Here is a 12,576-nt window from a genome sequence, read left to right as displayed (position 1 = left end):
ATAAATCCTTCCTGGAGCTCAGAGAGAACCGAGATTCCTTCCTGACAGCCGTGCACGCAGTCTGTCTGCTTCCACGGCCCTCACCCATCCACAGCCCCCACCCCCGCACATGCCCACTCCCCCACAGCTAGGCACGTGCACATTCACACACCACACACAGACTCCCACACTTCCTTTACCCCTGCCCCTGCCCCCACACACAGTCTCTCCTGCCTGCGAGCTCAGGTCTGGAGTCACCCGGGGGAGCCGGGTCCTGGGAGTAGCCCAATGGCCTCTCCTTGTCTGCACTCTCTACACCACTGTTCTCCAAGAATGGCAGGCTTTTGGCTCGCTGGGCCCAGGGATCAGGCTAGGCTGAGCCGATTCACAGAACTGCTCTGCCCTGGGCTGATCAGGAACATGAGACTCAGGCATGTTCCTGCTAGGAAATGCAAGGCATGCAGGAGTCCTACCGCGATGGGCTCCCCTGACGGGCGCCCGTGTGCAGGCCTGCCAGCCCCTTCCAAACCACCAGAGGAGGGTTCGTGAGACAAGGAGGCACCTACCTTCAGCAATGGGTTGGGGAGCCGGTCCTCGTCGATTTCTGTGGGGTGGAGGAGACATGGAAATGGGGAGAAAGGGAATGGGGGGAGAAAAGGAGCAACAGGTTAATAGAGAGAAGACTCCAGGAGCTGATCACACCCATGTGGATGCTCAGGGGCAGATCCAGCCCTGGTAGGGTGACCAGATGTCCCAATTTTATAGGGACAGTCCTGATTTTTGGGTCTTTTTCTTATATAGGCTCCTATTACCCCTCACCCCTGTCCTGATTTTTCACATTTGCTGTCTGGTTACCCTGAGCCCTGGGGATCATCAGCAGCTACTTTATAATACTGCATTCAAACCATTAACCCTCTCCCTATACAAATATTAGAGTTGGAAGGGACCTCAGGAGATCATCTAGTCCACCCCGCTGCTCAAAGCAGGACAAATCCCCAGATTTTTACCCCAGTTCCCTAAATGGCCCCCTCAAGAATTGAACTTACAAGCCTGGGTTTAGCAGGCCAATGCTCAAACCACTGAGCTATCCCTCCTCCTGTACAAAATCCTTTGTATTTCCATAGTGTCCCCAGCTGGGTCTCTCAAAACACTGCAGAAACATGGATTAACTTCATCACAGCATCCCAGTGAGAGAGGGGGAAGGTCAGGGGGCTCAACCCTGGGTCTACAGAGGGGGAAATAGCTGGGCTATTTGCTCAGGTATTCTTCCTGCCCCATCAAGCAGCCAGAGGCTGGGCCCTACTGACCACGCCTCCCATGTGTCATTCCCACCACTGCAAAGTGGGTGCAAAACACCACCCATTCACCATGGCAGCACTTTGCGCCCACCTAGAATCATAGAATCGTAGAATATCAGGGTTGCAAGAGACCTCAGGAGGTCATCTAGTCCAACCCCCTGCTCAAAGCAGGACCAACCCCAACTAAATCATCCCAGCCAGGGCTTTGTCAAGCCTGACCTTACAAACCTCTAAGAATGGAGATTCCACCACCTCCCTGGGTAACCCACTCCAGTGCTTCACCACCCTCCTAGTGAAATAGTGTTTCCTAATATCCAACCTAGACCTCCCCCACTGCAACTTGAGACCATTGCTCCTTGTTCTGTCATCTGCCACCATTGAGAACTGGGCTGGGCAGCAGCGGGTCATGTCCTGGCCGGGAGTCTCAATTTATTGCTGGTGAATGCACTGGCTCAGTCCCAGGGAGCATGCTGGCTCCTAGCACCCAGCAATGGAGTCTCTGTGCCAGGGCACCACAGCCCATGCTAGCGTGGGACACACAGCACAGCAGGCCTGATGCTGCCCGACTCACCCTGGCCCACACTGAGGCAGCTCCAGTTGCTGATGATTTGCAGCAACGTTGCTGAGATCAGGATCAGGCCCAGCCTACTCGGTTTCTTTGTTCCCCGTTTTTCCCTGGTGAGGTGGGCTTTGTCAGAGCCTGTAGAGCTGAGTCCCTGCTGGGCAGCCTGGGTGAGTGGCCCCCTCTCCTCCCAGGCACAGGGACAGGGTGGGAACAGCATGAGCCTCCCAGAGCATGTGTGTGTGTGTGGGGGGGGGCTCTCTTTGTACAGAGTGCCTATGGAATGGGTGGTCTGTGTGGGGTGTGTACAGTGTGTGTGGGGAGAGCATGTATCTGCACAGCAGGGGAGAGTGCGTATGTGTGAGATTCCATGGGCTCTCTGCCTGTGTCTCTCCACCTCCCGCCAGGACCAAGCTGGGATGCTGTCGCCATGACAATTTCTGATCCAACAGACTAAAAAAATCCCCCAGTTTTAAAACACTTTCCCACTCAGCAATGGGTATCCGACCCATAGCATCTCGGTTGCCTGGGAAACAAAAGAGGTTGTCGCCATGGTAACCAGAATTTCACTGAGAGGCTGCAGGAGCTTGTGGCCCTCAGGAGGGTCCTCAATGGATCCAGGGTCAGCAGGTCGGTGGGCATCATAGGCCAGGGGAGGCTAAATTTCCCCTAATCTAGACTGTGGCCCTGCCCACGCTCCCCCCTCACCCTGCTCCGAAGCTGGCAGAGGCTCAGCTCCAGCCCCAGCCTGGAGCTAGGGGTTTGCCTGGCAGCTGGGGGCTGGCACAGGTTGGGGCGGCTTGGGCCAGCCCTGGGGTCAGGCTGGCCAGAGCGACTGGAGCAGGCAGGCCGGGAGAGGGGGAGGGGCTCTGGCCACAGGGTGTGTGTGTGAAAGGGGAGCTCAGTGGGTGGGGCCTCAGCTGGAAGAGATGGCAGGCTAGCCTCCCAGAAGGGTGGGGTGGGGGGGTTCACGTGCCACCTATGAATAGAGCCCTTGGTCCTCTCCCCTTCCCAGACCTCAGTGATCCCTCATTCCTCCCCTCATGCTGCTCTGAAGCGCTGGGAGAGAGAGAGAAAGAAAGAAAGAAAGAAAGAAAGAAAGAAAGAAAGAAAGAAAGAAAGAAAGAAAGAAAGAACATTATGTTGGCAGCTGGAGAGAGGCGGCTGCTGGTCGGGAGCCCAGCTCTGAAGGCAGAGCCACCTTCAGAAGCAGTGTAGAAGTAAGGATGGCATGGTATGGTATTGCCACCCTTAATTCTGCACTGCTGCTGGTGGGGCACTGTCTCCAGAGCTGGGCACCCAGCCAACAGCTGCCGCTCTCCAGCTACCCAGCTTGGAAGGCAGTGCATAAATAAGGGTGGCAATACCACAATGCCCCTAAAATAACCTTGCAACCCCCCTGCAACTCCCATTTGGGTCAGGACCCCCAATTTGAAAAATGCTGGTCTCCCCTGTAAAATCTGTATAGTATAGGGTAAAAACACATAAAAGACCAGATTTCACCAGGGGAGACCAGATTTCACAGTCTGTGATGCATTTTTCATGGCTGTAAATTGGTAGGGCCCTATCTATACATTGCTGTAGTAGCTTCCCAGGTAACAAGTCAGACTGACTGGTCTGTAGTTCCCCGGCTCCTCCTTCCCCCCCCCCCTTTTAAAGATGAGCACTAGGTTAGCCCTTCTCCAGTCATCCGGGCCCTCTCCTGTCATCCATGAGTTTGTAAATATTATTGACAGTGGCTTCAGCTAATTCCTTCAGTAACCTGGGCTGAATAGCATCTGGCCCCACTGATTTGAATTCATTCAAACTGGTCAGAAGACCTCTGATGTGTTCTTTCCTTAGCCCCATTTGCACCCCTTCCCCTTTATTGTCCATGGTAACTTCGCTAGTTGTCTGGTCGCATATTAACTGGGCACCTGCCCAGAAGGCCATGTGAAATCATCCACAATTAATTGTTGTTTGGAGCAGTGCCGGGGATTCTGGGATTAACATGACTGAGTGCAGCATGGGATGTAATAGCAAGTCCATTACTGTAATGGAATCCTAAACTCTATTATACTGTTCAGCCACTAGGCGGTGCTGTGTGTAACCTAACTTATTTAACCTACCCTCAGCCATACATCGCGGAGCAATGAATAGACTAATAGTGCACACATCTGGTGCGTATCTTGCTCAGAAGGAAGCTCTATGACCAGACCGCGTCTGGTACAGGAGCATGACATGGCATCAGAAATAAACTAAGAATAGAAACAGATGGGAAACAGCAACAAAAGTTGGAAACAGAAGGACCAAGCATCGAAGGTTGCAGGATCTCATCAAAGTGCCACTCTTCAATGCCCCAGAGAACTTCAGCTTTGACAAACCTTCAGAATGGACAGACTGAACACAATATTTTGCAAGTTTTTGTATTGCTACCAAGTTCCACAGTGAAACTGATGATATTCAGGTATTTTCTTTGTTTATGCTATTGGGCAGCAGGCAAATCCTTTGACTTTACTGAAGACAGTCATAAAGATAGCAAAGAATCCTGTGGCACCTTATAGACTAACAGACGTTTTGCAGCATGAGCTTTCGTGGGTGAATGCCCACTTTGTCGGATGCAAGAGTGGAAATTTCCAGGGGCAGGTAAATATAAGCAAGCAAGAAGCAAGCTAGAGATAACGAGGTTAGATAATCAGGGAGGATGAGGCCCTGTTCTAGCAGTTGAGGTGTGAAAACCAAGGGAGGAGAAACTGGTTCTGTAGTTGGCAAGCCATTCACAGTCTTTGTTTAATCCTAAACTGATGGTGTCAAATTTGCAAATGAACTGAAGCTCAGCAGTTTCTCTTAGAAGTCTGGTCCTAAAGTTTTTTTGCTGGAGGATGGCCACCTTAAGATCTGCTATTGTGTGGCCAGGGAGGTTGAAGTGTTCTCCTACAGGTTTTTGTATATTGCCATTCCTAATATCTGATTTGTGTCCATTTATCCTTTTCCTTAGAGACTGTCCAGTTTGGCCGATGTACATAGCAGAGGGGCATTGCTGGCATATGATGGCATATATTACATTGGTGGATGTGCAGGTGAATGAACCGGTGATGGTGTGGCTGATCTGGTTAGGTCCTGTGATGGTGTTGCTGGTGTAGATATGTGGGCAGAGTTGGCATCGAGGTTTGTTGCATGGATTGGTTCCTGAGCTAGAGTTACTATGGTGCGGTGTGCAGTTACTGGTGAGAATATGCTTCAGGTTGGCAGGTTGTCTGTGGGCGAGGACTGGCCTGCCACCCAAGGCCTGTGAAAGTGTGGGATCATTGTCCAGGATGGGTTGTAGATCCCTGATGATGCGTTGGAGGGGCTTTAGCTGGGGACTGTATGTGATGGCCAGTGGAGTCCTGTTGGTTTCTTTCTTGGGTTTGTCTTGCAGTAGGAGGCTTCTGGGTACACGTCTGGCTCTGTTGATCTGTTTCCTTATTTCCTCGTGCGGGTACTGTAGTTTTGAGAATGCTTGGTGGAGATTTTCTAGGTGTTGGTCTCTGTCTGCGAGGTTAGAAGATGACTATGAAAGGGTTCTGGCTATGTCTGATGCATATTTTATACCTTGGAGAAATGTCGTTTATGAAAGAGCATGTTTTCATCTGAGAAATGCTGAATGTTTTATAAGAGCTTTAACACATAAAAATCTTTCACAGAAGCTACAGTTGAAGACAGACTTAACCCACATTAGCCACAATTGAATAGAGAGGCTGGAATAAACTGTATAGACAGCCAACAAAATCCTATAGCAGGAAGATCCATTCCTTGCTCTTCTAAGTTACAGATCAACACCAATAGTGGCTACTGGATATAGTCCCTCACAAATCCTGATGGGAAGACAGCTCAGAACTATTGTTCCAACTTTGGAACAGAAACTATCTCAAAAGTGGCCAGACATGAAGACAGTAGCCAAATCGGACAAAAAGGAAAAAAATACCAAAAACCACTTTTACAACTGATGTCACTCCGAGAACAGCTGGGTCTAGAACCTGGTGACTGTGTTTGTGTCAAATTGGATGCAGAGAAAAAGAATTCAGCACCCAGATCATATGTGATTGAGACCAACAGTGGATAGTTCAACAGAAACTATTGTCATCTACAGTTTGTTCCTCAGCAAGATCAACAGAGCAAACTCTACAGATGGCGGATGCAAAAGAAGTAGACACAAGGATTCCAAACTGAACATAGCCAGTCATTGCAATTAATCGACAGCCAGATGAGCAAGCTGTTATGTGTTTGAGTTGTGTAATTAGAAAATCACTATGATTCAGAGGCACTTAACAGACTGATACATGCTGAGCTTCAAAGATAGCGTGATAGTGTAAACTTTGTAAATGGCAGGAATGTAGAACTTAAAGGGGGAGAGGTAATAGAATGCTAAACTGTATTATGTAGTTCAGCCACTAGGTGGCATTGTGTGAAACATACCTTAGTTAAATTAACCTCTGTCATACCTGGCAAAGTATTAAAGGATCCTACAGTGCTCACATCTGGTGCGTATCTTGCTCAGCAGGAAGCTCTGTGACCAACCTGTGTCTCTCCGGGAGCATGACAAGTGCCACACGTGTGCCTGCTGAGTGTGGAGGCACTGGCTTGTGCTAATAAGGTCAAGATAATGACAGTGAGATAAAGTACAATCGATGTAGTTCGCTCGTAAAGACAGGGCTTAGCCAGCCGCTGTGAAGAACACAATTCCCCCAGCAGCAGCTAACCTGAATAAAACTGACGAGCCTACTCTCCATCAAAACGAGCCTCCATGATCCTATCGTGCAGCGCAGGTGAAGTGGAAAAAATAATTTCTAATTAATGTATTGTTATTATTTGTTATTTAGATGTGGTCATGCCTAGAGGCCCTGATCTTGGATGCTATATGCAGGTCACATTAGTATAGGATGAGACATAATCAACAGACAAGGGTGCTTGAGTGATCACTATAATAAGAAGCTGTCACCTAAGATGGTCCCAGGCTCCACCCACAAACAGCCACCAAGCGCTACCCCCTTGACATGCCAAAAGAAGACCCAGTGCACAGAGCTTCGTAACAGGATGGTCCTGCTCATTTTACATATAATTAGTAGGCTTCAGAGTCAACACACGTTGAGATGAATGGGGGCGGTTCACTCCTCCTACAGCCACTGCCCCAGTCTGTGCACACTCAAGTGAATTTCTCTGCATTTGTTACACTCGCTGATAACTGACTGCACTGGTGCTGTGCTCGGGTTGCATCAGCTGAGGATCTGGCCCTTACTATATTTTTAATGAAAACTGAGATTCTGGAGAACAAGGAGGCAATGATCACAAAAAGACACTGGCACAATGGCAGCTCACACAGCCCAATGCAAGAGTCCTGTGGATGCCGTTCCCTCTCTGTACAGTTGTGTGGCAGGCTGCAAGGATGCCTGAGCCCTGCAGAACCCATGAGTTGGATCATGGAGGGCAGCCAGGGCCTGGTGTGGTTCTGGCTATGCTAAACCTCCCATCATTAACATTTCATTCCTGCTGTCACTTTCCATCTCTCTGAGAGGGAGATTTCACCCTGGCTGACAGAGCGTGTCTGCCAGCTCCTTTCATGGTAAGACACAGAGCGTGGAGCCTTCTCCCTGCGATCTGGCTGCAGGGAGAATACCTGCATTGTGTGCATCAGAGGGTATCATGGCTGAAAAGGGGTTAGCAGGAAAGACAGACCAATTACAGCATAAATAAGCTTGGTCCACCTGCCAGCTCCTCTCAGCTCCATGCATTCAATTAGTTTTTGTTTGCAGAGACTTAATCAGTGCAGCTCTAGGAACCTCGCTGGCTCTGGCATTTATAACGGGCCGAACCAAGCCCCCAGATCCAAATGCCATGGGGCTTTGGGATGTTTAAAACCTGGATCCAAATCAATGACTCCAGCTGGAGTGAGGGACTTGACATTTGAAAATCTGCTTGCCGCTGGTCCCCAGCTGCTTTCCCTCCATCTGAAGGAGGCTCTGCTCAGCCCCTCAGAGAATGAGGGAGTGAGCGGCTGTGGCATTGCGAGCTCATTCATATTTGATCACCCAGGATTGTTTTTAAAAGACTGCAGCTCTCTGTGGGTCTCAGTAGCGTGTCACAGCTCATTTGTCAGCGGAGTGGAGGGAGCTGGGGCCTTAACTGGAACAGCAGCTAAATCTGCCAGCAGTGCTGCTCCCAGAAACAGGCCAGGCCTTTCCTGGCCCCTGAAGGCATGGAGCAGAGCATAGCATTGCATCGGGGGGATTGCAATCCAAACCCAAGCAACAGCTGCCATTTTAATGGAACACGTGAGTGTGAGAGTGACCCTGGCTGTTCTGCCTAGGGTGACCAGACAGCAAATGTGAAAAATTGGGTTGGGGGTGGGAGCCTATATAAGAAAAAGACCCAAAAATCGGGACTGTCCCTATAAAATTGGGAGATCTGGTCACCCTAGTTCTGCCATAGGAATTAGCAAGCGGTGATTCCTTCCCCAGAGCTGGGCACAAAAAGCAAGCCAAAGGGCGTCATACTAGCTTGGCCTACAACAGAAAACCTGAACCAACTAACACGAAGGGAGACCCACTAATGGTCTGCACCTATCAGAAGGGAGGAAGCTATCCAGCAGGGACAGGCCCAGGGAGGTGAGGAGGGGTGAGCGCTAGGAACGGCAGCACCAAGTTCTGAAAAGGAAAATCTAGGAGAGATGATTGGAAAATGGGATTGTTTTGTTTTTTGAAGAAAATTTCAACTTTTTGGTGGGAAACAAAGTATTTCAGTTTGGAAATGCCTCATGGGATCTGTAGTCTGAGTGCTCCAAACTCCCATTCCCCTCTACAGGCCAACCTCTGGTCTGACAGCATCTCCCAGCTGGTGAGGGGAGGCAGCTGCATCATGAAGTCCTTGTGTATCTTGGGAGATGTAGTCCAGGCCAGCTCATAGAGGAGAATGGGGAGATGAGAACTCCCATGAGGCCTGCAGCAGGCTCTCTGAATTGAAATATTTCTGTTTTCAGGTGTTTGGTTATTTAACAAAAAATGTGTTTTTCCTCAGAAAGCAGACTCTTTGCTCTGCTATTATTTAGTCAAAAACCCAATTTTCCATCAAAAATAATTTGATGGAATTGACCAGCCTGAAAATTTCTGGCAGGCATCCAGAAAACACTGTAACAATGTGATCTATATAGAACTGGATGAAATACTGATTTTTTCATTCACTGGCTGAACCAAAAAAATCCAAATTTCTGTTTGGTTTGCGCTCAGGGGCGGCTCTAGCAATTGCGCCGCCCCAAGCAGGGCGGCACGCCGCGGGGGGTGCTCTGGCGGTCGCCAGTCCCGCTGCTCCGGTGGACCTCCTGCAGACGTGCCTGCGGAGGGTCCGCTGGTCCCGTGGCTCCAGTGGAGCATCCGCAGGAATGCCTGCGGGAGGTCCACCGGAGCCGCGGGACCAGCGGACCCTCCACAGGCACGTCTGCGGGAGGTCCACTGGAGCCGCTTGCCGCCCTCCCAGCGGCATGCCGCCCCAAGCGCGCGCTTGGCGCGCTGGGGTCTAGAGCCAGCCCTGTTTGCGCTGATCCCAAACAGAAAATTTTCAGGGTTTTTGTTTTGTTTTCAGGTTTTTTGTTTTGTTTTCAGGTGATTTTTCCTCTTTCGTTTTGGTTTTTAAGTTACTCTAGCTACATTCTGAAATAGAACATCGTTTTGAAAGGAAAAGTCAAAATGTTTCATTTTGAAAGTGTAAAAAGTTTCAATTTAAAAAAAAAACACTTTTTTTTAACGGCAGAAATTATTTGCCGAATTCAACCTGAATTCATGAAAAGCTTCAGTCAACCTAAAACTGATTTTTTTGTTGAATAAACTATTGCAGGGGTGGCCAAACTGTGGCTCGCAAGCCACATGTGGCTCTTTTACCACTGAAGTGCGGCTCGCAGAGTCCCCTCCTCACATCTCCCATTCTCCACCTACTAGCCTGGGAGAGGGGGGAGCTTGGGACCTCTGCCTTGCAGCAGGGTGGTGTGGTAGGGGGTTCCGCCCAGCAGGGAGTGGGGGTCTCGGGGCTTCTGTGCAGCGGGAGGGGGGTCTTGGGGCTTCAACCCTGCAGGGTGCACCTACCAGGGCTAGGGGCTTCAGCAGGAGCGGGGCTGAAGCCCCAACCTCTGGCTCCCAGAGGTGTGCCCCGGCTCTCGAACTTCTGAAGATTGTAGTATGTGGCTCCAGGGCCGCCCGGGGTGGGGGTGGGGGGGCAAGTGGGGCAATTTGCCCCAGGCCCCGGGTGCCGCAGGGGCCCCCATGAGAGTTTTTTGGGGCCCCTGGAACGGGGTCCTTCACTCACTCTGGGGGCCCCAGAAAACTCTCACAGGGCCCGGGCCCCCCGAGCTTCTTCCGCTCTGGGTCTTCAGCGGTGGGGGGGTCCTTCCACCCCAGGCCGGAAGGACCCCCCGCCACCGAATTACCGCTGAAGCAGGACCCCCTGCCGAAGTGCTGGGTCTTCGACGGTAATTCAGCAGCGGGGGGCCCCCGCCTCGGGTCTTCGGGGCACTTCGGAGGCGGTTTCCGGAGCGGAAGGACCCCCCACTGCCGAATTACCGCCGAAGCGGGGGCCCCCCACTGCCGAGGCCCCCAGGCCCCCAGAATCCTCTGGGCGGCCCTGTGTGGCTCGCAAGGCCAGTATGTTTGGCCACCCCTGAACTATTGTCTGAAAAAGTTCACCCAGCTCTCGTTCTGTGTTGTTAGTGGGAGTCACCAGGTGCTGCTATTACACACAGTCTTACACATTCTTTTCCCAGCGAGTGAGCAGCATCCAGCCTTCGAAGAAATGCTCTATTGTTGTTAGTTTTGCAATATAGTTTCTTTGGGGGAGCTGTTGCAAACAGCTGAGACTTTGCTCCTTGTCCAACTCTCTCTAGCTAGCACCAGTTCAGGGGCAGGGTTACTCCATGGGCACCAGGCATTTAATAAATGTATCTTTCCAGAAAGCAGCTTGGAGTGTTGCTAATGAGCCTTTTGGTCATGGGTTTGAATCCCAGTGTAGCTGGGCTTAGACCTAGCAATTCAGTCCTGCCAACACACTCCAGAGCAGCGTTCCAGTACTACTGACCAGCTCCCTGCCCCAGGACGGTACTGGTTATTGAGCTGCCATTACTCCTCCGGAGTGGGGAGCTGGGGCTGGGGGCTCCGGCACTCCTGTTTTGGGACTCGAGTACTGTCTGAAACTTGTTCCCCTCAAATTAGGTGGCCCTGACATGACATGAGTTTGGCGAATCGCTATTCCAGCTTATACTCTACATGTACCACCCTGCTGCATGTGAGACGGTGAACTGCTGGGGGCAGGGACTGTCTGTGCAGTGCCCTGCATGACCGGGCCCTGTTCTCACTTGGGACCTCTAACAAGAGCTCCAGCACGAGGGGCACTCGTGATGACTGTGGTAGAGTTGACTACACTGTAAACCACGGGGGTGGGGTGGGGGAGTCCCTGGATCAAAACAAAATAAAATCAAATCCACGATTTTTCAGACAGGCTCATGAGCTGTGAACTTTTGGGGTTGTCGATACAGCCACCGTGACCATCTGAACACATGCAGGTCGCAAAATGCCTTAACACAAGCCCCTTCCAAATCAGGGGCCTGATATCAAAGGTGCTGATCACCTCCCTCCCCCTCGAATCAACAAGAACTGGGAAATCAGAAGCAAGAACAATCAGGCCATGTATTTCAGAGCCTCAATACGGGATTCAGGGCCAGACTGTGAGGTCCACATTGGAAATCGCCGTCGGTGGCCTCTGCAGTGCAGTCTGAGTCCTGCTGCTTTCTTACCCACTCGCATGGCTCATGCCAACCTCGGCTAACTCGCTCCCCCGTGTCTGGTGCACACAGTCACCCCATGCCCAGAGGAAACACCACCCCCTGCCTGACAGGCCCTGGGCACAGCCTGCAAGGGCCGGGCGTGCGGCTGGGAGGGAGGCACAGTGAAAGACAGACCGGAAGAGCGAGGGAGAGAGCTGGAGAGGGAAGGAGGGAGAGGGAGAGGCAGAAGGAGAGGAGGGAAGCAGGAGAGATTCAAGGAGGGGGAGTGAAGCACAGTAGACAGCCACATCCCTGTCCCCCAGCCCAGAGGTTGGGAGCCCCATGGCTGCTGTCAGAGTCTACACGTCACGTTGCAGGTCAGATGCAGCCCTTGCAAGCAGAGGGCAGGCGGCTGCCTTGACATCTCCCTAGACAGAGAGACAGAAAGACAGACAGATCCCAGGGACATGTAGTTCAGCCAGGCAGCTGCTGCCTGGCGCGGGGAGATGCTGCCAAAGGGCTCCTGGGATGGGACAGTGCAGGCCAGGGCTCTCGGATGCCAGAGGCAGCTGTTTCCAAAGGAGAGGGAAGATGGACAGGGTGAGGCAGGGGGCTGAGCCCCCAGGGACTGCTCCTGCCCTGAGAGCAGAACAGGAAGTGCAGCCTGGATTGGAGCAAGGTGGTGCTGGTGGGGGTGGGGAAGCAGCCGGAAGGGAAGGTGAGGGCGAAATCCCCCTCTGATGAGGAGCAAGTCGTCCCATCCCCCCCCGCCCCGGGTCTGGGGGTATGCGCCGGGGGGCAGTACTAGAGCAGTGGTGCCTACAAATTCGCCCCTGGCACGTGGCCAGAAACCAGGACTGCTCTTCCGGATGTGGGGACCTTACAACCACGATCGCTTGCCCAGGCCCATTGGCTGGCCAGGGGCTGGGGCCCTCGTTAATGGGGAGCAGGTTTTGGAGCCGGTAGGGGAGGGAGTG

General features: G+C 51.9%; 1 protein-coding gene and 1 long non-coding RNA gene across 4 annotated transcripts in view; one reads left to right on the top strand and one right to left on the bottom strand.

Moving 5' to 3' along the window:
- PPP1R1A (protein phosphatase 1 regulatory inhibitor subunit 1A) overlaps window positions 1–12,576 on the bottom strand; it is a 71,005-nt gene that overhangs the window by 20,748 nt on the left and 37,681 nt on the right. The window contains exons 1-2 of one of the 3 annotated variants that reach the window (XM_039514866.1): window positions 1,849–2,376; window positions 546–583 (exon numbers count right to left, since the gene is read on the bottom strand). In XM_039514866.1, coding sequence (XP_039370800.1) covers window positions 546–583; window positions 1,849–2,059 — 249 coding nt within the window. In that variant the 5' untranslated portion in view covers window positions 2,060–2,376. Of the gene's footprint in view, window positions 1–545; window positions 584–1,848; window positions 2,377–12,576 lie in introns of those variants that run through there. The other 2 variants (XM_039514865.1, XM_039514867.1) reach the window with 2 other exon arrangements.
- Window positions 2,389–6,335, top strand: LOC120391332. The gene is made up of 3 exons (XR_005591274.1): window positions 2,389–2,469; window positions 3,954–4,285; window positions 5,505–6,335. It is a non-coding gene; the product is annotated as an uncharacterized LOC120391332 (long non-coding RNA).

The sequence above is a fragment of the Mauremys reevesii genome, linkage group 25 (assembly GCF_016161935.1).
Source record: "Mauremys reevesii isolate NIE-2019 linkage group 25, ASM1616193v1, whole genome shotgun sequence".
In the NCBI taxonomy this organism is placed as follows: Eukaryota; Metazoa; Chordata; order Testudines; family Geoemydidae; genus Mauremys; species Mauremys reevesii.
The sequence above is the reverse complement of the archived record's forward strand: the minus strand, read 5'-3'. Positions and strand labels throughout refer to the sequence as shown.